The sequence below is a fragment of the Papilio machaon genome, chromosome 12 (assembly GCF_912999745.1).
Source record: "Papilio machaon chromosome 12, ilPapMach1.1, whole genome shotgun sequence".
NCBI lineage: Eukaryota > Metazoa > Arthropoda > Insecta > Lepidoptera > Papilionidae > Papilio > Papilio machaon.
In genome coordinates, this window is record NC_059997.1 from 962,475 (window position 1) to 990,178 (window position 27,704).

The following is a 27,704-nucleotide window of genomic DNA, read 5'->3' on the forward strand; positions in this document are numbered from 1 at the left end:
TTAAGTTTGATTTCCAATTTCATTTTAATTCATATACGACACGACAAAAGTACTTAAATGACCCTCTGAAAGAAAAAAGGTATACCATGTGTATACCAACGTAGATGCCAGCAACAACATAAGTTGCAAAATATTGGCCTGATTCTCCCAGTGAAATACCACGACCACACGTAGACAGGCGTGAAGTGGAAGCAAATCCGTGCTTCGTTTGAAAAATGTGGTGCAGGAGCCCTAATTATAGTACCCTGTCCCTTCCTACCCAAATTCCTATAGGGAAAGAATGGGAAGGGGCAGTAGATTTGACAGAGGAAGAGACCCATAGAAAAGGGAAATATTCTCTTGTGTCTTTGCGTCCCCCTCCATCGATTAACGTGCACCTGCGAATGCCTATGGACAGCGTTCGCTCCGCTATTTCGGCGAATCAGGTAGTCGTTTGCACGTTTGCCATCTTAAAAGAAAAAGGTAAGTAATGCTTGAGTTATCACGTCTAGCAACACTTGTGCAGAACAACGAATGATTGAGGGATGCATTTGTTATTAAATTATATAAAAAAGACGTAGAATTTTTAAAAGCTTATTAATACATACATTTTTCATAAATTATGTTACTGCTTTGTGTAACCCAACAAAGACATAAAGCGTGTATGCAAATTAAGTTAATTAACATGAAATTAACACAATTTTAAGCCTTTAAAAGTAACATTATTTATAGTACATTGCAAATTGAATGACGGATATACATGCCAATTTCATTGTAAAGTATCAATGGTTAATTAGCAGTGGTCAACGTGTTACAGTCTTAGTTTAGGTAATGACCAATTTGACTTTGTGATGCGTTCACACGTTGTTTTTTTTTGTTTCTTTTTGCTGCTTGCATACGATAGGATTAATATAAACAATGTTTTTATTTTTTTATAATTATTGTTAAAGTTTTAATTGGCCAATAAAACATATTTAATATTAAAAAAATCGTATTCAAGTTTCCATTCAATACAAATTCAAAAGATGTTTTGAAAAGGAAACATGCTTAGTATTTTTATTATGTACTTATGGTTAAGCGCTTGTTTTGTAATCTGCAGATCCAGGTTCAATCCCTGACATGTACCAATGTTTTCATTCGACTTTAAAATTAAACAAGCGCTTAACCCCTGAGCCACCAACCCTCGAATTGCTTTAGTACATAATTAATATTTACTTTTAATATAAGTACATAATAAAAATACTAAGCATGTTTCCTTTACAAAACATCTTTTGAATTTGAATTGAATTGAAACTTGAATATGAATGAGTATATTTTAAAATTAAATATGTTTTATTAGCCAATTAAAACTTTAACAATAATTATTTAAAAAAAAAAACACATTTTCATTCCATCGTATCAAAAAGCAAAAAATTAAGCAAAGTGAACACATCACAAGGCCAAATTAGTCAATAAGTAAACTAATATTTAGCTCACAATTTGTATGACTGTCTGGCTAACAAGGAACATGTTGCCCAGTTGAATGATCACTCACATGAAGGACAACAGATAAACTGCAAGTAAGTTGCCAGCCTTTAAGAAAGTACGTTCTCTTTATAAAAGACGTCAAGTCCTTACAAACTTAGAACATTATAATACGAGTAGAAATGCATTCTCTGGATACCTTATTCAAACATTATTAATGTCTTCCTTGCTATCATACAGACATTATAGCGTAAGGAGTCATAACAGTATCCGGTGTGCCTTTCTCTAAACTTTAAATTCACGACATGTTACTCAAACGTGATAAAATTTAGTTGCCAGGTACTTCAATGTATAAATATATACTCGTATAATATAGTATGTAGATGTCCTATTTTGGTATAGTTTAGAGGTAAGACTATTTTTTTTTTTAAGTAACTAATGCACACGAGCATGTTTTAGGCCATTTTCTTTATCCTGCGCTGAAGAACCAGACCGCCAGGTACCATCCATACCATCTGGATGGCTGGCATTCCACAACAGTGTGGTTCTCTCGAAATTTTTTGCCGCGCACGGCCGCGTTGTGGAATGGTCCTCGGCGGTATTTCCAAACCACTACGACTTAGGGTCCTTCAAGAAGCGAACGTATATCTTTCTTAAAGGCCGGCAACGCATCTGCAATGCTCCTAGTATTGCGGATGTCTATGGGCATCGATGATCACTTCAGTGTTCGCACCGCTCGTTTGCCCCCTTCTCTTATAAAAAAAGAAGTCTTGTGCGACCGATATATATAACAAATCATCAGAATAATCTTTTCTTTTTGTCCATGGCAACACGTAAGTAAGTTAGAAGGTCAATGATCTTCGTTTATTTTTTCTGGTCGTCCGCTTTGTGAAGGGGTCATGAAATAATTTTGCTAAGGTGGTTCTGACATAGAAATATTGAAAAACACTGGACTAAGCAATGACAGTGATGAAGTGGTTGAAGATGTACTCGTAATAGTGTTCTAAAATTCATCACCATAATAAACTACTAACCTCTTTACACGGGGAAGTGAAAATAGAAACTGATGACTCAATACTAATATTTTGGCTTCTCCTTGTGCTATTTTTAAGGTCGTAGTAATTTAATTTACAACTTTCTTTTCTGGTCAAATATGGTTTTGAATTAGCAAAATTTTTATTTGTCTTTTCCAAAGAATTAATTTCAATCTTTTCCTGTATTTTCCTATAATTACTTTCAGAAAAGAAGCTTAATTTGTGGTAATATTTAGTTCTTAATAAAAATAGAATTCTGACTAAAGAAATTATTAATTTTGCGTTAGCAGCAAATATTGCAAATATGTTTTGCTGTTAAACTTTAGTTTATTATCTTCCTTTTTAACAGAATACAAACAAAAAATAACTGACGTATATCATAAATCAGCAAATATGTCGTGATGTACAAACAAACAAACTCCTAACCCGAATAATGTTATCACAAAGTGCACATATCTTTGGCCTAGAGAACTGAAAATCTAAATTACTGAAGCAGATATACTACGAAAGGTAATCACTCAACTTTGTAAAATATACAAGTCGATTAGAATTCAAAAAATAAGCGTTGTGATCCTAAAAATGATAAGTGTGTGTTTAGAATAAATTGAGCTATGTGAATATTTTGTGAGTTTTTTTTTAATCAGTCGTTAGCGTTATTATTATGGTACAAGATTCCGACAGACCCGACCATTTTTATGATCTTATGTGCAGTCAGCACAACAGAATTTGGTCTTCCAAATAGAGCTTTCATGTGTAATTCTCTTCTTAATCAAGTCATTTATCACCAACGTACTACTACTTCTTAAACATAATTATAAGTTCTTATTGTCATGGCCACTCTTACGTCTTTATATCATTCCGTTCCAGCTAATGCTGTTGGGGTCACTATCAATGTTATCTTATCTTTACGCATTATAATACTTTACTTCATGTGTAAAAACCAGAACAGGTTGCCAAATGTTATATTAATATTCTAACACTACTTGGTATAACATGTTTTTTGAAAAATAATAAAACTATTTAGCAGCGAATCATAATTTGCAAACCTGATACATTCGTTTTTTGACCTCTAACGTACTGGATTATTTTTTACCGGCGTCATCGTCTGTCTAGAGTCTAGAGGTTGAATTATCAAAAAATCCCGAAATAATTACTCAATTACTTGTATTGCAAAGTGTTTCTGTAATTTTTTTTTTATTTATTTACATTTTCTCCCCATTCAAATTTATCTCCTACTTAGAAGATGACGTTAAAATCTTAGTACTCGCCTACGTAATAACATAAATCTCTGTACAAAATAACAAGTCTCTAGTCGCAGTAGTTTGGACTGTTGATACATCAATAACTGTTGGTTTCTGAGACCAACATCCTCGTTTAAAACATATTGTTATCTGTGTTTTGTTAAAAATATTAACCGGGATGTCGATATGTTTTATACAGATGATTTAGTTCTTGGAAAACCCACGGTAAGTGCGTTTCGGCTTTTACATATTTATATAGATAAGGAGATTTTCGTAAAATATCCACTTCATCAACTCATTTCATTTTAAAATTATGCATTATTTATTCAATTTAACCATAAATGGTAACTTAATATCCAGATCAATTATGTGTAATTTTATGTTAGTATAAGGTTATTGTTTTTTGGTTTAATCTTTTTTGTGTTAATAAAAAAACTTTCTTTCTTCTTCTATAATTAAAAGGGGGGAAACATTTGTGTTTTTGTATGTAAAGAATAAAGCTACATTATCACTGAATAACATAGACTTTGTTTATAACTAGTTTTTTTTATACCGCGCTGAGAAAGTCGCAAGCAAAAGCTAGTAGTAGAAAAATCTAAGGATATATTTATTCATGTTTTTACTTTTATTACTTGATAATGTTTTTTAGAATATGATATTATAAAACACAAAATGATAACTTCTCAGACCTTTCTTATACTTTTTAAATATTATTTCACTAGCCACAAAATCGTAAAGAAATGCACAAACGAATTACGCAGCTTAATTCTGAAGTCGGTTAAGAATTTAAAAGGAGTCATAACACTAACGCAAAACATTATTTCTTTGTAATAAAATTAACTGGAATCTGACTCAGTTTACTTTTACGGATTCTTCTTTAATGACTAAGTAGAGCGCCGGTGGCTCAGTGATTAACACTTAACTTGCAATCTGCAGGTCCTCGGTTCTAATCCCGCCATGTACCAATGTGTTTTTCGATTTTCGATTTACATGTTGTAAGCTATTTTATATATTCTGTAATTCCATAACCTAAAACATTATTTTGTCTATTCTATAAATCAATAACACTTTTGTTTATTTTAAAATAACATCATTTATCATTGATTTGGGATCCACCATATTATTTAAATATTTGATTCACAAATTTGAAATAGAAATATTCTACTTATTTTGTTATTAATCGGACAGTAATTCGATATCGTAAATTAAAAGTATTGTAATGAGTAGTCTGAATGACAGCCAAGTTGGCATCATTCGGGGAATCGTGCGACAGATATAAGATTAGTAATTGTAAAAAGGTTGTTATTTACAATTCATCAAAGAAAATATACGAGTTAAAGAAGACTGTATTTTAGTAAGTATTCTCCGGCTGTGACTCCCACAATGTGTACAACAATCTGACGTTCTTATGGTGAAGGAAAACTTGCACATATTTGAGAAGATATTCAAAGATATGTGTGATGTCAACCCGCACTGGGCTGTTGTTGACTATGGCCTAGTCACCCCTAACTTAGGGTAGGCTCCGAGCCCCTCAGTGGAGACGTAAAATGAGCTGTTATGACTTAGAAGGAAGATACATTATAGTATTCTCCCGATGTTAATTCATAACATTTTCACAATAAAAAGGTATAATAACTAGAAACCAGTGGTTTCTAAAATTTTCCCGTTCGTAGAATTCAATTTACAAATTTATTGTTTAAGTTTATTTAAATTATAAAAATACAGACACATTGTTTCTAACCTAAAAAATTTAAACTGAAAATGTATTGTAGTGAAAATTATTTTTGTCTTTACCATTTGGGTTAAACGACTCATCTTGAATCTCATCACTTTGAATAAAAGTTATAGTTGAAACAAGTTATTTTCAAATTCGTGCCTGTACACTTAGTATGTGACAAAATGTTTGACTTTCAGTTATGTAGGTGACCAGAATTCTTTCATTATAATCACTGAATAACGGAGACTAGTTTTGAAGAAAGTTCACACAACAAATAAACACAAATGTGTCATAAACAAAACATAAAATATATTTGAACATACTGTATATTCTTTGTAACATTTACTGCTGTCTTTTGATGGTTATTGTGCTACATAGCTTAAGTGAAAAACAAATTGACGTTCTTCCCACGATAATAGATTAAATCACCACGTCACTAGTTATATTTTAATTTTAAAATAAAAAAAATATAAATATATTTCTGAGGAACAAAATTATGTTACGTATTCCTATTTAAATAATCTAAGACCAGTCGTCAACACATAAAATCCGTAAGTATATTTGCGTAATAAATTTTTAAGATTCAATTTTCTGATTTGGCGCAGAATATCAAAGTGACGACTAATACATTTTAATGATACTAAACGCATAAATATTACCAATGTTTTTTTTAAATAAGAAGATCGAATAAAAATAGCCTGCTCTGATTATTTAATTCCTTCAATCTTACTTTTTACTAATATTATAAATGCGAATATTTATAGGTAGATGGATGGATGGATGTTTGTTTGAAGATATCTCCGGAACGGCTGAATAGATTTTGATGAAATTTGGTGCAAGTGCAGAACATAGTCTGGAAGAACACATAGGCTTATTACTTTTTTTATTCCGTGCGGACGGTGTCCCGGACGATTGCTAGTATAAATATTAATTGCTCCTTTTTCTTGAAGTATTCATAAACAGTATTAAATACGTTTTATTGAGATTTTACTTGGATAGAAGTGTTTAACAATTTGCTACACATATTTTCAAACATTTTGTACTTACGGAATTTTATGACTCATAAGAGGAGATGTCTGTTTTTCAACTTACTAACTTTTATGTCCATTATTTCGTTGTTTATGAGAAATTCTCAGTACTACTTATTCAGCCAAAATGAATTATTAAATCAAGGTTCATGACTCATTTATTGACAGAAATATTTCACGTAGTAAAAATACAGTAACCATTTGTCCCGATTTTATATTGATGGTGAAAATGTCGCGTCACTTGAGTGAAAGTACAGATGAGTGTACAATTGTGACTTCATAATCACTTGAAGTGGTGACACCATACTTTGTAATTTTAAAGGATAAGACCTGAATCTACTTTGTAGATTATTCCAAAATAGACATAGAAGTACAAGAGGTCAGTTACTTTCAGCGTAATTTACATTGCTGGAACAGTGTGTAAATTAATTGTGGACCGAGTCTATAGAAGGAATAAAATAAGGTACAAGTAATCTATAAGTATGGTCACTGCAGTAGTGTCGTATGTCCCCAATTTGTCCTATCGATAAAAGGTTCAATGATGTATGACCTATATAGTGTTGAGTTTCATCCCAAACTGTCAAGACATCAATAGAGGTCAGCTCGCTCGAGCGAGGATAAATTTATCCTGTACTAAACTTTGATTAACGAGTTTTAGTGCTTTTGTATAAACCAAATAATCAAATTGGTATTTAATTTCGTTGTTCGTTTAATAAAACAAAATTAGAACATACCGTTTCTTAACTTTGTATTATTTTTTTCACTTTAATGTATATGTTATTAAATAACTTACCTTTTACCCAAACTTCATGAACGTAGGAACAATGAGAATGATCTCTTTTGTGGAGAAGTTGATAAATAGTTATATTTATGCAAATTCCATACCAGCTACTCGCTTTCACAAGCGCCTGAAGTGACTTTGCACTAAAATGAATGCCATAAATATTTGCTAAACATTTTTGCAAGGCACAATTTTATTATAATTAACTTTCCCGTAATCATGACATTTAATGAAATTATTACTATTATATATTTAAAAATAAAAATATTCTCATGTCACCTTAGCACTTCTCAATATTTTATAATCCACTATCAAATCATTCCCGTAACTTGGCAAATAGTATGATAATCTTACCTCAGCGGCAATGTAGGCAGGAATTACTGACAGCAGCAGTCTCTCTTGTTGCTCCCGCTCGCACTCTAACTTAACGCGCTGCTCCAGACAGGTCCTAGTGCCGGCGAATGTGTTCCTGTGAGCGCGCTCCGTCAGCACTCGGTAGTACAGCCCTATCCCACTCGCTGATAGTAGGAGAGCCAGCTCACATGTAAGCTGGAATAAGTAAATAATTTAAAAAAAAACTCTTAAAATCAAAAGAAACTTTGACTGTTAATTGTGAAAGTAGCAGTCTACTATTAATTATTTATCACAAAGGAGCTCGTGAATGATTTTTAGTTCAGAGAAAAAAAGTTAAATCAAAAGAGAATTTTAGTCAAAGCGGTATTATAAAAAGTTGCGACGTAATATTTCCTAGATAAAAGTCATAAAATTATACGAAAAATCAATATACATAGTATAAAACAAAGTCGCTTTCGCTGTATGTCCGTATGTATGCTTAGATCTTTAAAACTACGCAACGGATTTTGACGCGGTTTTTTTTAATAGATAGAGTGATTCTTAAGGAAGGTTTGTATGTATAATAAATGCATAATATAGTAGAGAAACACTGTTAAATTTAAAGGTTCTAATGTGAACGCTGTGAACGTTGTGTATAAGGACATTCTGTAGTAGGTATATTTTGCATTGCACCCGTGCGAAGCCGGGGCGGGTCGCTAGTACAGTATAAGATAATGTAAGTCCATACGACAATATAGTACTTGTACAAGATTTTGTACCGCTATTTTTAAAAACAGTCTCTTCGAAATGTCTAAACGTGCAGTATGTATGACACTTTCTCAAGTAAAATATTGTATTTAATATCGCGACAAAAACCACTTATTTCTTACTATCTCAATATTGTTAAAAAAATCATACTTCAAAACTCATACAGTCATACAAAATTTATTTTTACAGTATACGACACATTTGGTTTTACACGGCGCCTGACAGTTTACGATAAGCAACTTTAGTGCTCGCGTGCTCTTGCAATAAACTTTTGCATTCGCGTGATTTTAAAAATTGTTTCACGTTTATAGTTGGCAATTACTTTGATAAAATGCTAGTTGCGGTTTCATTTACCATAGTTATAATTAATAATTAAAATAAAAATGAAACTTAAAGTTTATATAATAAATAAACCTTTTTCAATATATACTGTAAGTTTTAAAATTTTATTGTAATATTTAGTTTAATGCTGCCTATGAAAACATGATTCTGCTTCAAATTGTCAAATACCAACCTGTTGATAAAATTGATCCTCTTGACCGGCAGGGCCAAGTCCAATGGCGACCCCCATATACGCCAATATGAGACACGCCGACATGCCCAGCGCGATACGTCGTGCTATAGGCATCATTGTGTGCACCATCTGGACAAAATATGAATAAACTACCAAATTACTAAGGAAGAATTCAAACAAAATCTGCCCAACTCATCCTGTGAAATACCACGACTACACAGAAAACTGGTGAGAAGTGGAAGTAATTCCGCGTTTTATCTGATGAGTGTGCGCGCGTGAGGCCTAATTTTAGTCCTGTTTCCCTTCCCACCTTTTTCTTATAAGGAAAGGATGTGAAGGGGAAGTGGATTTGACGGAGGAAGGGACGCATAGGAAGGAGAAATATTCTCTTCCTGTGCGTCCCCTCCTTCGATGATAACGCTGCAGATGTCTATGAGCAGCGGTCGCTTCGCTATTTCAAGCGAATTCTGGTGGCCGTTTGCTCATTTGAAACATTAAAATAAAAATAAAAAAAAGAAAATGATGTTACAATTCACCTCTCTGAGGTCTTCCAGGAAAGATTAATCATTAATACAGGCAACTAGATAGAGTATTAAACTGTTGTTAATAATGCTCTTGTAACAATTCATGGAATGTCGATTCAAGATATCTATAATTAATTAATTAAGCCGGGATTGCAATGATTGGATCGTAATTACTATAGAAGTTCTATGTGAAATTAATTACTTATCATACGTTAGGGAATACATTATTTGTGTAGAAGAAAAATTGTGTTAAAAGTCTGTGGTTAAGGGATAAATAGAGCAATTTTTTTATTATGCAACTGAAAGAAATCTACTCACAAAAATATTTTTAACGTATATAATGTGATGGATATTGATAATATTTCATTTAAAACAAACAGAAAATTGTAACATCCTTTGTTTTGTACAATGGCGCCGACAACGACTATTATTAGGAAAAGGAACTACATATGCACGCAGAGAATAAGTTGTCGTATTTAAGTTAGTAATTTTTATGAATTAGTTTTTATGTTTTTGTTTATTTGTTTAATAGATTTATCGTTAAAAAATTAAGTTTAAGTAAAAAATGATAACACTTTTTTTATGGTGGTATTTATGCATTGATAAAACATAGAATGTTTTATTTTTCGTTGACGTATACTTGGACATCTAAAGCTTCCAGGGGTGTTACGTGAACTAACAATAAAGTTTTGAGTAATATCAGCTTTATTAGAGTTCAAAACGACTGATCTTTAATACCTCAAAGCTTTTATATGAACCCAAAAGGAAAATTTATAAAGTAATTTTCGGGAAAAACTCTTGTTTAGATCACTAATTAAAATACTTTAATTTCTTACCCTGCTTTTTGGCTTTAACTTTTAAAGATTAGATAAGTATCAAAATAATAGGAGAAAACTTATTCAAATCTCATGACATACGATAAAAGTGAAAATCGTTTCTAGTGGTTACCCTCGGACGAATACTAACTAACCCGTCAATTTATCGAGCAAATATTGAAAGGATAAAAAAAGCCAATGTTGAAAATTCAATTTGTTACGTCGAGTTGCGGACGTCGTTGTAAGCATAGGAACATATTAAAAGTCCTTTTAGCGGACTAACTTAATAAAATGCAAACCTGAACTTTACTTTATAGATTAAAAGTGTGTCCAGTTTGCTAAAATTAAAATCAGTGAAGCTTCAATGGTCGATGCTTCATACAACGTACAGTCGCGTACTAAAGAACTTATATTTTTCCCTTCAAAGTAAATGGTTGGATTTTTATTGTGTGTAATTAAAATAAGTTTTGCCCGTGACTTCGTCTGCATAGAATTAAAAAAGAGTCAAAATTACTAGAAATTATGTTCTATATCTGAAACTAATTTCAGTGTGTTGAACAGTTGCGAAGTTATCAAGAAAATACGTGATTCAAATATATCCCACGGAAACCGTAAACATTTCTGGGATCATAAGTAGCCTATGTGTTCCTCCAGACTCTGCTCTTCTTTTCATCGAGATCCTTGTAGCTGTTCTCGAGATACATTCTAACAAACAACCATCCCTCCATCCATACATCCAAACTTTCGCAATTATAATATTGGTAAGAAATAATATAGTAAGATTTTATTTAAAGAGAATTGGAAGATCTGCCAAAAATATTTTATCTATTATATTAATTCGTAAAGGTTATAACGTGACCTTTACGAATCAATATAACGCAATCTCTTGACGTAGCTCATTTTATACCGATTGCCATCTGGCCAATTAATTTATGGCATATTTGATTTTTTAGACGAATCTCAAGTCCAATTTTAATATTATAATGGACTTTAGGATGAACGCATACTGTAATTTATTCTAAAGGTTATTTGTTACTGTTATTAAACACGGGATCATGTTACATTTGGCTAGTACCGTTTTCGATGTTCCGCGCGTTCGAACGAAACGATTTGAACCTTCGTTCAATGTGCATACCGTAAAAAAGTGAACAAGTTGCTGTTCAAATACGATGTGGAGGCCTTCAAAATAAAGAGAATATGCACTTGTTAAGCTAACGCATTTCATCTTTCAACTACATCACCACTTTAAATTAAATGGGATCATGGTTAAGCACTTGTTTATTCAACATAAAAAGGTAACTTATGATACAAAATGAACTTATTAACAACTAACTCACTCATTATTACATAGTAAATATAAATAACAATATAACGGCGCTACATCAAACATAAAGAAACACGTAGCTCGTTAGCTGACAAAATATTTGAGTCACAACATGTAGGGTGGAGAAAAACAAACAACTCGCCGGGTCAATTGTCTTGCGTAGCCGAAACTTTGTTTTTTGTTTTTAGGGCACATGCTAAAGTTTTCATTTAAAAGCACACATTTTACACACCACATGTAAATCGCGGTGGAAATTTTAGGAACCACATTTTTAATATTACGATAATTTTTACGACGGAAAGATTATTCGATCGATGACGAAATTATTTTGCTTACTTTTTATAAAAAGGAATACAAAAATCGCTCGTCCTAAAATAGATCATGTTTTCCGCTGCTATTGCATAAATTTGGATCAAATGGATAAAAAAATATTTAAAGGACCGCGATTATTAAGAGTTTGACATTGAGTTAATTTCGGCAGTTAGTAGTTTTTAAATGATGGATAGTTAGTTAGTGGTACGATAAAGCTTCTTTTCACTATGTCATTTTCACGCCAACTACAACGTTTATAGTTTATAAATGACCAAGTCATTAGACGGTCGGTTTGAGAGCCCTACGAGGGAAATTGAATTTCCAACGGAAGTGTTTTTTCCCGCACTAATTGCCCTCTCCGATGTCCGAAGGGAACTCTATTCCACAAAGTGGCGGGCATTGTGTTGGAAGTGATGCATTTTATATTGAACGTTCTTTACAAGAACAAAGTACATTTTGTATCAACAATTAATTTGAAAAAATTAATAAGCAATTGTATAATAGTAAATTTTCTTTCATTGAAAAAGTTTGTCACATTTTTCTTCTTGTAATAAATTAATGGTCTTATTCGTTTACGTGGGCGTGACCTTTTGTACGTTTTGAGGGTTCACATGCTTATTTTATACATAATAACTTTTTTAACTAAGTGTATTGAGTTACGTCTAATCTTAATATATATAAATCTCGTGTCACAATGTTTGTCCTCAATGGACTCCTAAACCACTTAACCGATTATAATAAAATTCGCACACCATGTACAGTTCGATCCAACTTGAGAGATAGGATAGTTTAAATCTCAAATCATAGTCGCAATTTTAATTTATTTCTAATTATTTGTCTGCTATGATTTGACAGTCACAATTATCTGTTAACTCCAAATGATTCTAACAGATGTCGATACCTTTCTACTGGGTTGAGTAAGTAATCAATAGATGGCGCTGCTATCGTAAATCTACGAACGTGTCATATAAGCTTATTAACTGCGCGCGGACGGAGTCGCGGGCGACAGCTAGTTGTACATAAGTTCTCTTGTTTGTGGTGTATTTTATTGGGTGGCGAAAGTGACGATGTTCACGTCAGTCGGTATCTTTTATAGACTGTGGTATGACTTACCACTTGTTCCCTAACAGTGTGAGCAAAAAGTGTGAAAAGTAACATATGGTGTATGATGATACTTACCAGTATGAGGGCGAAGAGTGGCAACGGCGCATGATGCGTTGCCATGAGCGTGCCAGCGCCGAGGCATAGTGTGACGAGCAGCGAGCCGGCCAGCGCAAGCGCCTCGCATTCCGCAGCGGCCGGTAGCAGCGCTAGTGCCAGCACCGCGCCCAACACACACACCGTCACCGACAGCGTAGACACCGCCTTCACCTGTGATGACAGCTCCTGCACACAGATGGAGGTTTGCTGCGGCACTCATAAAGGTGTTTTAGGATACCAGAGAATGTTTGTACCAAAGGCGCCTTTCCCCTTTCCTCACTTTTCTTATAGGTAAAGGATGGGATTGAACGGAGGAGCGAAAGTGGATTTGGCGGAGAAGACGCATAGGAAAGAAATATATCCTTTCCTGTGAGTCCCCTCCTCCGTTAATTAAAGGTAGGCAACGCATTTGCAATTGACAGTCTATGGGCTGAGGTCGCTTCGTTATTTCGGCGTATTCAAGTGGCCGCTTACTCACAAAATTAAGCCTCCAGCACGCGCATTCATCAGACGAAACGCGGAATTAATTCCACTTCACATTTGTCTTGTGTGTAAAATTAATTAATGGATTAATGAAGCACGTAGACCATAATGGATTCGCTTTTTTCCGAAAAATATGCATCATTGCTTATATTAATTTCTGTTGATAGCAACGTCATATTAGTGTTGGTTGAAAAATTTCGTAATATTCTCTATCCCCTAAATCCCAGATCAAATTTAATCTCAGCTTGAATGGTGTATTCGTACGTACTAGTTCTGTCCGGAAAAAATACTTGCAACTTTTATCACAGAAGCTTCATAACTTTTATGACACGTCAAATTAAAATGTTACCTTTCCAAGGTCTCTAGGGAAAGAGGTTCGTCAGAAATGGAAGTAAATTGCAGTTTGTTTAATTTACTCTTTAGGAATTCTTAGTAGAACTTTGGCACCTGTGGGGTAATGCACATAACAACCTGTGAAGCTTGTTTATATTTAATAGCGTCTTTGAACAAGATTCAAAACAATAAAAATGTTTTTATATGTTGTCATGAAGTTTAAATAAAATTACTGAATATTACTACTACGTAATTTGCAAGGGCTTTATTAAGACCCTTTTTGTAGAGGAGGAACTATTCATAGGGGTTTTCCCCAGAGTTCCTTGCACTTTTAAAAATAAATACATTTAATTTAAATCTTACTAATATTATAAATGCGAATGTTTAGATGGATGGATGGATGTTTGTTTGAAGGTATCTCCGGAACGGCTCAACGGATCTTGATTTAATTTGGCGCAGGTGTAGAACATAGTCTGGAAGAACCACACTTATTAAGTTATTTACTAATTCCGCGCGAACGGAGTCACGGGCGACAGTTATTCTAATATAAACATAAGTTATTAGATAACACAATAAATCTAAGCAGAAACTTATCAAAGAACACTTTAATGTTCAACGGAAAAAATATTTAAAGTATAATAATTTAAATTTAAATTGTCTCGACTACAGCAGAAGTTTTCACTTAACTTTTATCGAAGAAAGTTGAATAAATCTGTTTGAATGTTTGCGAGATTGTTTATTTAAACTTATTTTGAACAATATTTTTATAGTTTACACTATAATAAAAAAAAAAACCTCTTTATTCTGAAAGTATTACATTACATACAGAATTTCAAAAAATCATTCCGAATAGGTTTATTTTTGGGGTGTGGCAAATATTTCGTATGACATAACTAGCACTCTAGACTAGCACAATCTCCTTCATCTTGTTAAGTAACTAACCAAACGACAATAGGCGAGGAACTCCATTGTTATAATAGAATCAAGGGTTATCATTATTACGAGCATAGACACTGGTTGAATGATTTCACTTAACGCTGCCACGACATAAGTAGAATACCATAGATTAATTAATTCATGATTTTCTGTATACATATAATTTGGAAGTATCTCATTCGACGATCTACTGAAAACATATTAGATTAGTGCTCGAAGTTTTATAGTTAAAAGTCTTCGATTTTTTCCATATCATTCAGAGGATTCCTGAGTATTTTTATATTCAACCTAATTTAATTAAAAAAAAATACTAATCTATACTTGTTACTAGCGGTCGCCCGTTAGTAACAAGTAAAGTATAATAATATGCCTCATGCATCAACTACCTTCCCATCAGTCCCGTCAAAATCGGTCCAGCCGTTCCGGAGATTACCCGGAATGCAACCTTGCGGACAAATAGACAGATAGGCAGACAGACGGTCAGATATTTTATAAATTGGTTTGTCATTATCAGTAACGCTAATATGTCACGTATACGAAATATGATTCTTTCTCAACATTACACTTCAATTTTATTAACATATATCGTCATTTACTATGTGACAAACTGTACATCTTCTTGTAATGTCATAGAAAAATGCACTCAAAAGTAACCTAAAAAAACCAATTTCAAACAAAATGCACTCAAAAGTAACCTAAAAAAACCAATTTCAAACAAAATGCACTCAAAAGTAACATAAAAAAAAAATTCAAACAAAATGCACTAAAAAGAAACAAAATAATGTCATGAAAACTCTCTAAACTCTAGTAGTTAGTAGTAGGGGCTCAGTTTTCCGCAACTCCACGACAAGCGCGTATTTTGGGTGTCTCTAAACTCTAAAGAAAGTTCTCTTCTTTCTTGTAACATGTCTATATTGTATAATTATTGTTATTTCGCAGTCGGTGTCGGCCGAAGTAAATAGGTGACATTTTATATTTGAGATGTATTAGACATACTTACGTTTATGTCCCTACTTAGGCCGAAACCGACTCCAAAATAACAATAATTATACAATATAGACATGTTACAAGAAAGAAGAGAACTTTCTTTAGAGTTTAGAGACACGCAAAATACGCGCTTGTCGTGGAGTTGCGGAAAACTGAGCCCCTACTATTAGAGAGCGCAACGAGAGCAACTACTAGAGTTTAGAGAGTTTTCATGACATTATTTTGTTTCTTTTTAGTGAATTTTGTTTGAAATTGTTTTTTTATGTTACTTTTGAATGCATTTTGTTTGAAATTGTTTTTTTTTAGGTTACTTTTGAGTGCATTTTGTTTGAAATTGTTTTTTTATGTTACTTTTGAGTGTATTTTGTTTGAAACTGGTTTTTTTAGGTTACTTTTGAGTGCATTTTGTTTGAAATTGGTTTTTTAGGTTACTTTTGAGTGCATTTTGTTTGCGATTGTTTTTTTTTTGAAGTCGGCTATTTTTTTTCTTAAAATTTTTGTTTTATTTCACAATTTTTAGTGAATTTGAAGTTCAATTACAAATTTCCTTAATACATATAAAGACATAAATAAGACAAATAAAGAAAAGGACTTTCCTATTTGATATGTGTGTACTTCAATTGAAAAACTAATTTAGAATGCAGCAGATAACCACTTATCCTTTAAACAATGAAATAATTATCAAAATCGGTATACAAATTGAAAATTACCGAACTAATACATCGTAGCGTGCCTTTAATTTTGTCCAGCCGCGCGCCGCACTAGCATTTTTCGAATGCGCGTAGTTTTTAATTATTTAATATCTCCCAAACTATTGATCAGAATTACATAGTTTAAAGGCTAACGTAATCTACATTTAATACTCTAGCCATCAAACATATTTATTTGGATAAGGATTCATATCGAATATAATATAATAGCGCCGTAAGCTTACGACGCTGTTTTTCGTGTGCATTTTAATCGAAGTTTGTTCACAATAACATGGTTTTTGTGAGACATCCATAGATGATAGATATATGCCACCGAAGACGTTTATTTAGCAAATTTAAGGATGTATAATTACTCCGTACATCATTTTTATGTAAGTCATATAGTTTGACCTACGCAAGCCCAGAAAGCAAAATTGTGCTTTTCGTGTAGCATTTTCGTTTCCGCGTAATTTTATTCTTACGATATCTCCTAAACTATTAGGCAGAATGATATAGTTTCAATTGCAAATATAATCTACATTAAATTCTCTTGATAATGAACATGTTTATTTACATAAGGGTTAATACTGAACTCGAATAATAGCGTCGGAAATAGGGCATGAATTTAATTGATGTTTCTGAAGAAAAAAATGGTTATGTGAGAAAACTATAAAAGATAGATATATGCTATCGCTGACTTTTATTTAGCACATTTAAAGAGCTTCAATTCGCCATACATCATTTTTATGTAGGTCCTATAGTTTAGCCTACGTAAGCGCTGAAAGCAAAAATGTCCCTAATATTCGCAACAAATTTTGAAGCTATATTCAAAATCTACTAGTCTTCTAGTTATTTAAAAAAAAAACAAAAAAATGGGACCCACCTGCAAGCACTTCCTTTCGATTAAAATATTTTTCATCAAAATCGGACCACCAGGGGCGGAGTTTCGCGGTAACACACATAAAAAAAAAAAAAAATACAGTCGAATTGATAACCTCCTTCTTTTTGAAGTCGGCTAAAAAACCATTGATAACTTCATAAAAACCCTAGTAATTACTAGAAGTAGAAACAGTATTTCAAAAAGTCGGGTTTATCTCAAAAAATACTTCACCAAATACTCGGATGATTTAATTTAATTAACCAACGAGCTTCAGTGGCCTTATAAATTAGTGTTCTCTTGTGGAGAGGATTAATCAAAGACAGTGGTGAGATCATGTCAACTACCGAGTAATTATATGTGAAGTTACAACCACAATGTATTACATACATATTAGTGACTAGCTGTCGCCCGCGACTCCGTCCGCGCGCAATTAAAAAAACTTAATTTGTACCCTATGTGTTCTTCCACACTATGTTGTGCATATGTGCCAAATTTCATCAAGATCCAATTACCCGTTCCGGAGATGCCTTTAAACAAACACCCATCCTAAACTTACTCATCTATATCTATATATATAAAAGAAAGTTGTGTTAGTTACACCATTTATAACTCAAGAACGGCTGAATCGATTTGACTGAAAATTGGCGGGCAGATAGCTTAGAACCAGGAAAGGGACATAGTATAATTTTTACCCCGTTTTTTATTTTTTTTATTCCGCGCGGACGGAGTCGCGGGTAAAAGCTAGTTTAAAATATTAGTAAGAAATAAAGTGTAAGTGTGTAAAATTATTTTCTGAAAGATATTGTAGAAAAAAAAACATCAATTACATAGTCACGGAATATTGTTTACTTCGAATGTAACTATTGACTATTTATTTTCTAGTGGCAATTATAAAAAGAGGATAAGACGACAAAAAAGATAGTAAAAATTTATAGTTGCAATGACAGTAGTATTAATTAAAAGGTAACGTCATAATCCACGCATTTTTAGATGTTCATCAACACTAATAGAAGATTACAGGTCCTTAAATTGCCTTTCGTTCGTATGTCACTCAATTTAATGTGACTTCTGGGTACATTAACTGCTAATTTAGTTTCTTTTGCAACACACATAGACATTTACAAAAAAAGTCAACTTTAAATCCTAAAATAAACTAAACTAAAAGTAAACTATTTTTTAATTCTATTTTTTATTTTTTTGCAATCAGATTGGTAGGTAGTGAGTCCGAGCAATCAGGCTGTATCTATCAGAACAAGCGGAGCGGGATCACTTTCATTGGTAATTCGATTGCTCATCCGAAGCTCGGGTAACGTAATTCCATTATACTTGCATATGGACATTTATTTAACAAATTGATAGTATAGGAAATATGTGGATAAAATTCTCGGATTGTTTTTTTGAAATTTTTCCATTAATAAATCTTATTTAAAAAAAAAAATAGCAACCGGTTAATAAAAGGAATATGGTTCAATTATTTGACGAAACCAAACTTAAACCAATTCTCATCAAAACCTATCAAATTTCCTGAAAGGAGTCGATAAAGCGGGGGCATTATCCTATGCAGTATACAGCTGAGTGTACGCCGGATACAGGAGAAGGCTATGGTAATGTAATTTCTGTATACACTGAAATTTGCATTGATCTATCTCCATTGCTGCATTGTGAGGCTTTTGATGTTTAATTAATGTTAACAGATATAGAGACGTCTTGTCTATTAATAGACATGCTATACCTTAAAGACAATATTGAAGCTAAGGGAAAACATAGTGTATTGACACAAAGGTTAAGCAATCTTACGGATTATCTTGTAAAGTAGAAAAATATAACATTAACCTACGGTAACCTGCGTCATAAGGAAGATGTTTTTAGATCTAGAGCTGTTGCTTCGACAAAGTAAAGAATATTGATAGATAACCGAAGTTGCTAATCGAAAAGTCGAAACTGTATGGAAATGACAAAAACTTTCGATATGTCACGTGCACGTCACGTATTTTTCCTATATATTTTGACAGATTTTGTGGATTCTATTCTTTTAATTCTATCTCTATAATAAGTTCGAATTCTCACCACCGACAGAAACCGCTACCGTCAGTTTTAAAATGGCGGAAATCTATTAGGCACAAAATACCACATCTTATAGCCTGTCCATTTATAGAGGTTTGTGGATCGTATCTATTTATCAAAGTGTTATTAGACATCATGAATGCTTCATATCTTATGGACTTATACATAAATCTTTTCACCTTAATTGATTACCTTGTGATGAAAAATTAATTCCTATTTAATAAAAACAAAATTTCACAAGCATTTGAGATGACAAAATGAAATAAAGCCCTAACTTACACCGACCAAGTGTACACATTAAGTGATGAACTTAACAGCTAAGTGCATTAAGTGCAACTTAAACGAGGACGTAATCTCGTATGTTGATAATTAAGTTGACCGCGTGTGCGAGGCTTCAGGGCTTCGGGGCAAAGTTTCTATGCAATTACGGCATAAGTGTCCGCTTGCCTCAGCTGTGCTGTGAGCAATTTGTTGGATTTTCAACTGATTAGATTCGAAATATCTGCACGTCACCTGGCTCTTGTCTAACACTTAAATAATGAAATTGCTAGAGTAATAAATGATTATTTCTTCAAGTGAGAAATTCATATCAGTATACAACTCATCAGCTCATAAATATTCCCACTGAGAGGTTTAGAGTCTACCCAAGTTAGAGGTGACTAGGCTATAATCAACCACGCTGGCCCAAAGCGGATTGGTTGACTTCACAAATTTCTTATCTCTCAGATATGTGCAGGTTGCATCAAAATGTGTTCTTACTATACAGCATACCTTATATCTTTATTAAATGCACAATATTAGTGTGCATTTAATAAAGATATGGAACTAACGCACTGACTACTCACCTCAGCATGAAGCACGCAGACTGCACAGAGTAGAGCAGCGCAGCAAAGCAACGTGACGCAAAGAGCAGACACGAACAGAGCGTGCTTCAATCTGACGCAGTATCTTCTGTACAGAGCTTCCAGTTCCAGCTCCGTCCCCTCTTCCTCTGTTAACAAAATTAAATATAGTTTTACATTTTTATAGTCGTCAAAGAAACAAAACAAAACAAGCCACTAGTAGATACCAAGTCTTAATGCTAGTTTTTTTTTTTTAATATCAATAGGGGGCAAACCGACAACGAGACACTTAAAAGAGATGCCTATGGTGATCTGAAACATATAAGGAACCGCAAATCCATTGCCGGGCTTATACGTTTTTATCTTATTTTTCTCGTTTTTTCTTTTAGTAGTTTTGTAAAAATTTTCGATCTTTCAATTTAAAGCAATAACTATTACACTATTGAGACTCATGGTTACTTAAGATCTACACTAAGGCACGCACCCAGTAGGCCTTAAACAACTCTAAATGTGCCCTTAAATCTTCTTATATTTCATTTTATTACTTAAAATCATAAAGCTTTGTAACCGTGTTGAAAGATTTTAAAAACACTTCCTTAACCCCTTAAAAGCCTGTCAAGAGAACGGACACTGATCCGTAAATGGATTTGAGAAAGGAAAGAAGAAAAAAGAACTTATACATATAGTTTGTAAAAAGATGTACTTGTAGCTTTTTTTTTCTAAAACCAAACTTCTTTATTAAATAATAGAAACATTAATAGAAATTTTATTATAACAAGTGTTATAAAATATTTAAGATAAAAGACATTATGTACAAGAAATTAAAGTGATGTACTACAATAGCTGAATTAGGGTGCAGTTATTAGTCGTTTACAGCAAACGTGATGCGAGAGATTTCTTATTCACGCATGCCGCATGCCATAGTGCTCGTATGCACGAACCGTTTTCATAACTCGTTAGGATGTGCATACGTTGGGCGATATTCCTTTTCCTCATAAACTAAATCCCCGCACGACGCTTGCTATTTACATACACCGATCATTTCACTATCACCACCGACACAGAAGACAGGCGTGAAGTAGAAGTAATTCCGCGTTTTTCCTGCTAATTAAAAAATAATTATTTGTAGACATATTTAATTTATAATAGTACTAGCTTTTACCCGCGATTTCGTCCGCGCGGAATAAAAAAATGCACACAAGATAAAAAAGTTCCTACGTCCGTCTCCTAGTTCTATGCTACCTCCCCATCAATTTTCAGCTAAATCAGTTCGACCGATCTTGAGTTATAAATAGTGTAACTAACACGACTTTCTTTTATATATATAGATAGATAGTATAAAGTAAAAGTTGAACGATAGATTGAAATGTTTATACTTTTTTAAATTTACACTGAAAACATAAAAATCATCAAGGTTTTTAGACAACTGGTCACAATGGTATACATACCTACAAAAATACTCTAAAACACATTACACATCTGATTCGTTAAGTTCGTTAAGTAAACAAAAAATCAAAAGAAATTGTTAAAATAAATAAAATTAGATTGAATTATCAAAATCTTGGAGACAAGATCAAAAACTTACTCGCCACTTAAAAGACTAAAGGAATTTACTTAATTTAACTTTACTTAAGCGTCAGTTATGCTCCGATGAATTAAGTTCTTAACTACGATTTAAGAGGGATTTTCAGCAACAGGCTTTTATCACTATGAAAATTAAAAGTAGAAAAGAAGTCTTAAGCCTTAAGTCCTAAGTAAAGTTAGAAAGGATAAACATTCTTTAGCAAATGTTAAATATAAAAATTTAAATCCTTTTCTCTCAACTTTCACCTCTACTTCTTATTCATATTACTTATAAATGACAATGTTTGGATGTAGATTTTGTTACAAGTTATGTCCAGAACGGCTCAACGGTTATAGCTGAAATTTGACACAGAACATAGTCTGGATAAAAAACATAGGCTGTTTAATTTTTCTAAATTCCGCGCAGACGGAGATGTGAGCGACAGCTGATTTAAATTGTTAAAATAATTGCAATCAAAAGCCTTGTATTTAATAGTAAACTGTGCATATATTTTTAAACTATTTGTCATTTATGCGCGAATTATAACACAAGTACCTATTTACAAAGTAATCTGAAAATTTTGCTTCATATATTTTGAGGTTATAAATTTTATACGTCCAATCGATTCGTTCATGTTTCACTAATGGTCTCCAATTTTATAAAGCTTTAATATTATTCGCCCTTCAATGAACTTTACCAACTTTTAATATTGGCAACACCTGTCGTACACAACTTTAGTGTCTACGAACTTAAAACAATATAAAAAATTTCTAAGTAAACTTTGTGTCAAAATAGGAATGATATAAATTTCGAAACAAGCTTTCCCGATCTTTTTATATATTACTAGCTGTCGCCCGCGACTCCGTCCGCGCGCAGTTAACTAAATGGGGGGGGGGGTATGAAAAATAGATGTTGGCCGATTCTCAGACCTACTGAATATGCTCACAAAATTTCACGAGAATCGGTCAAGCCGTTTCGGAGGAGTACGGGAACGAAAACTGTGACACGAGAATTTTATATATTAGATTATGTTTTTCGGTATGTATTTATAATTATTATTATGTATAAAGTCGCACAGTAGAAACATTTCCGAGTAAGCAATCCTGCGGAGTGTACGAACCAGGGGCCTAAAGTCATTTTCCTTTGTGATTTTTTTTTTATAACTTAAGGATTGGAATAAGATGTGGTTTTGACTGAGAAACTCAGAAAGTTTCCCTTTCTGTGCATCCTCTACCCTACAATTGCGGATGTCTACGGGCAGCGGTGGGTTCATTATTTCAGCGATTTCCGATGACCGCTTACCTGTTTGCCACCTTATAATATGAATACTAGAAGGCATAGGAAAGGACTATCCTCTGGATTAACACAGACCAAAGACGATGTATTTTGAACAAGTCCAATAAAGAAAGTAATTAAATAGTCCGAACAACATTTTTACTTGAAACATGTTGATTTGCTAATGTGACGAATTAACTTTAAATTAATTTATCTTTTATTATACGTTTAGCTTAGCTTTAGTTATTTTATTTTATGGTTAAAGAATAAGAATAACTTAATTGTTTTCTTCATTCTTCTACCATTTTCTCTTAGCTCAAAGAAATCCTATTACGAAATTGCAGTCAACTGTAACAATACACGACGTGGACAAATTTAATTAAAAATTTCTGAACTACTAAGCGAATAATTCTTATTTATTACTTTAAAGTTGATATAAATTTATTTTATGAGATTCTATAAACGCACTTTGCGTTGTATTAAGGAGAGTAAACATTAAAGCATTTTCTCGAGCATTTCTGTAATGTAACTTCACTATGAATGGTAAAATATAGGTGAGGTTATTATTTCAGATACATTGGAACATTTACAGCGACTCCTTGTTCTGTTACAAGTAAACGCTCTTGTCTGTACTCACCTTTTGAGAAAACCTAACTTTATAGTAATCTACACGTGTTCCCAACAATCAGATCTGTCTTACAGTTCTAGAGTTACGTGAAAATACTTCATATATACAAACTTTCCCAATTCATAATAAAAAGTCTATCGATTACGTCACAAAATGTCACTCTTCAGAAATATTCTCAACACTCTCCCGAATTCCTTGGAACTTCTCAAAATAGCTGCATAATCAAATTGTTAGCGAAGTTTTAACATACCAGCGGTGAACGTCCGCGCCTCAGATATACGAATATTTTAAATGTGATTTAAAGTAAATTGGTCAATAAATAATTGTGATAAAATTTAAAGATGTAAAAATATTGAAATAAACTCAAATCAAGGGAAAAACGTAACGCGATAGATTTTTTAAACGTTAATCTTCTTTTATATACGCTAATATTTTGAGATTCTTAATATTTAAATTGAAATTCAGCCGCGATGAAATAGGATAAATATGTGAGACGTTTTTTTGTCAGATATAGACAAAATAACAGTTTTATTTCTGTTCCATTAAGTAGTTTTGGGTATTTTCGAATCAATCTGTTATCTGTCCAGACTAAAACACTTACCCCTTCAAAAAAAATTGATTATATCCGTACTCGACTCCATCCTTTTCGTAGTCTATTACTACTTAAATTATTCCAATTTATTCAACTATATTACACACCCTGTAGAGTACACAAATATTATGTTAATAATACTAAGTCACTTGCAGTTATCATATCCCTGTCTTTATCTCCCTTTAACTGCAACGTTTAGAACATTTTTTTTTTTATATTAAAAAACTTAGCGCTTGACCACGATCTCACCCGATGAGGTGAAGATGTGGTTCAAAGATGGTACGCGCTAGCTTTGTAGATGCCTATTCACTCTACTCTTGAAGGCCCCCACATCGTACTTGGACGGAAAAACTGACGCCGGCGCGTTTGACTATTTCTACGACATTTGAGCTCGAGGTTAATAAAGCTATTATCTTGCTAACTTAGGACCTATTATTCTAGCCCCACCCACGATGACATAATTCAGACTAGTTTGTTTCATTAGTTACCTCTACAAGTAAAACATCTATCTAAAAGCGCAATAATGATATGAAATAAATATTTAATTCAACAAAAACACTTTAAGAGTACAGGGAAAACCTGTCTATCATAATGCTGGGATCAATTTCCGAGTAACAGAGAATAGTTGTGTCACGAATGCGTCACATTTCGTTACTCGAAAGAGAAGGAAGATATAATACATGAGAAACAAAAGAGAGGCACTTAACTGTTAGAACTGATTGTCTGTCACATGTTAAAATTATATTTCATTTATTTTTCCTTGATAACACAGATATTTTTTTAATGATTTAATCTTACAACGTGATGAATTTACTTAGCTTAATTAGCTAGCAACGTGATAAATTAATAATAATGGTCACCATTGACTGTTTTACAATGTAAACATAGACAACAAAATCATGAAGATTACAGCGATAATGCTACTGCGGCTGGTAGTATTTCTAATCACAGATTGTTTCCAAGAAAAGAATCAATTTCAATGTATGAATAAAGACAATTGTTAGAGGAATGTTAGTGAGCTAAGCAATTAAACTTAATTAAACACGTTATCACGTAAAAGACTTTAGTAACTGTAAAAAAAAACTTGAGAGGTGTCAAGGGACACCCGGATGGAACAAAGTTCCTTTCGATTAATTAGTGAAGAAACCAATGTTTATTCTATGAATAAAAAACTTAAGTCTTCACAAGAAGTACATTTTATTTCTATGAATTTTCGTTATATATTGTCACATCGTTGCCATGGTGAAGTAGCGCTCATTCGTCGTTAACATACTTACTATAGCAAAAAGTGTCGTGACAACTTTTCGTAGGAATTTTTTCCGTCTAGCCCCCTTTCACAACGCGCGATAAGGAACTTCGTTCCAAAAATAACTTCTTATACTATTGTACTAAACGTAGGTAATTTTTTAAGAATACTAGATATTGTGTTCATATTTTTTCCTCTGACGCGTTTGTTTGATATTTATATTTCCAACATTTAGTTTTTATCATTTCAAGTATTTGAATAATATTTATTTAACAATTATGTTCCCACGTTTTACTTGTTAGCAAAGGTTAGACACATATAAATGTCACTTTAGCCCAGAAAAATTTAAAATTCATTCATAAAATTTCGTTCGTTATTTAATAAAAATACACATTTAACCCAGCTATCTTTAGAATTTATAAATAATTAAACGTGGGACACGTTTTGTGTAGAAAATTTAAACATTCAAGTGACATGGGTCAAGCTAAAAATTTTTAGATTCACATTTTTCATTTATTTAGAAAAAAAATCCTCGGCGAAATTTGGCATAGATGTAGAACATAGTCTGGAAGAAGACATAGACTGTTAATTAAGTTTTTTTTTAATTGCGCACGGGCTGCGTCGCAAGTTAGCTACTTACAATATAAATATCAACATTTTTTGGTCGATGACAAATTGATTAATAACTGGAAAACCGGAACAGATTATTTACACCGGAACTGCAGATGCGGTGCGGGCCTTTAAGAAAGATATACGCTCGCTTCTTGAAGGACTCTAAGTCGTACTGGTTTGGAAATACCGCCGAAGACAGACCATTCCACAACGCGGCCGTGCGCGGCAAAAAATTTCACGAGAGTGACATAGAAAACTTTTTCTATGGTCAGTAACTCCTAGACAAAAAACTGTGTTTTTATAAATGAGGTAAAAAACAATACAATTGTATAATCTTACAAATATTATAAATGTGAATGTTTAAATGGATGGATGGTTGTTACCATAGGTGGGCACAGTTAATCAAAAAGTTAACTTCGTTAATCGTTAATTCGTTAAATAAAAATTTAACTTCGTTAATCGTTAAAGCGTTTAATTTACCAAAATTTAACGCAAGTTAAAGTTAACAGTTAAAGTTAATTTTTGTTTATATTACGAGTATAAGGCGCAAGCGGGAAATGGCCATACGAATAATCTCCGAATCGTATGGACCGATTTTGTCGAGACTTTCAATAGTTTAGTTATATAATATACTAAAATATAATTTAGACAATAGGAGCGATGTACTAATGCCTGTACCATAATAATTACATAGCATGCACTAGTTACACACACTTATATACTACACTGACAATGATGGACAATTGACTTTTTCAGTCAATTTTTTTATCGACAATCCGACGTCACGGAATTAGATAGCTAACTAAATTAAGACAACACAAATTTTCTATTAAACAGTTAAGACATGTGATAATATTAAAAAAAAACAATCAAAACTTTTGTGCAGTATTTACATTTATCTGTTACTATTTGCTCCCGGATATTCATTTGCTCATACTCCAACAACTGAACATTTAATTTTATGTATAATTTAGTAATATTTTTTTTTATTTTAGCTAAGGACCCACGAACAGACTTATAATTTTTTACGTACTTTTTATTTATTAATATAGATTTATTAATAAAACTTCTAACATCAGAGGAAACTTACATTACATTGATAAATAAACTATATAACCAATCCAGTGATACTTCTCAACACATCAAACTATATAACTGAGATGCCTTCGATAACTTCTATCATCTAATGATCTATCGTCCGATCTATTGTTATATGTCAAATCAAGTTAAATTACTCTCAGTGTATAGAGCATAAGTTACACGACATAACGAAAACAACCGATCGCGGGTGATGTCTTCTCTCTTTCTTATCACCTATAAAATCGTTATAGTTAATTAGTAAGAATATGTTTTGAATTATTTTCAACGACATTCGATTAATTTTAAAATAAACTTTCGATATACGTAAATAATCGATGTCTTTTTGTAAAGGTCACTTGTGGCGAAATTTCATATATTAAATTTAGTATAACACAGTTTAACATTATTTCACTAACATAATTATTTTATCTTTTTCCTCATTCTTTCTCGTTTTGTCGT

General features: G+C 32.7%; 1 protein-coding gene across 1 annotated transcript in view; it reads right to left on the minus strand.

Moving 5' to 3' along the window:
• LOC106718962 (adenylate cyclase type 2) overlaps window positions 1-27,704 on the minus strand; it is a 121,341-nt gene that overhangs the window by 67,275 nt on the left and 26,362 nt on the right. The window contains exons 2-5 of the mRNA XM_045680403.1: window positions 20,252-20,397; window positions 13,014-13,220; window positions 8,860-8,988; window positions 7,599-7,793 (exon numbers count right to left, since the gene is read on the minus strand). Coding sequence (XP_045536359.1) covers window positions 7,599-7,793; window positions 8,860-8,988; window positions 13,014-13,220; window positions 20,252-20,397 — 677 coding nt within the window. The remainder of the gene's footprint in view (window positions 1-7,598; window positions 7,794-8,859; window positions 8,989-13,013; window positions 13,221-20,251; window positions 20,398-27,704) is intronic.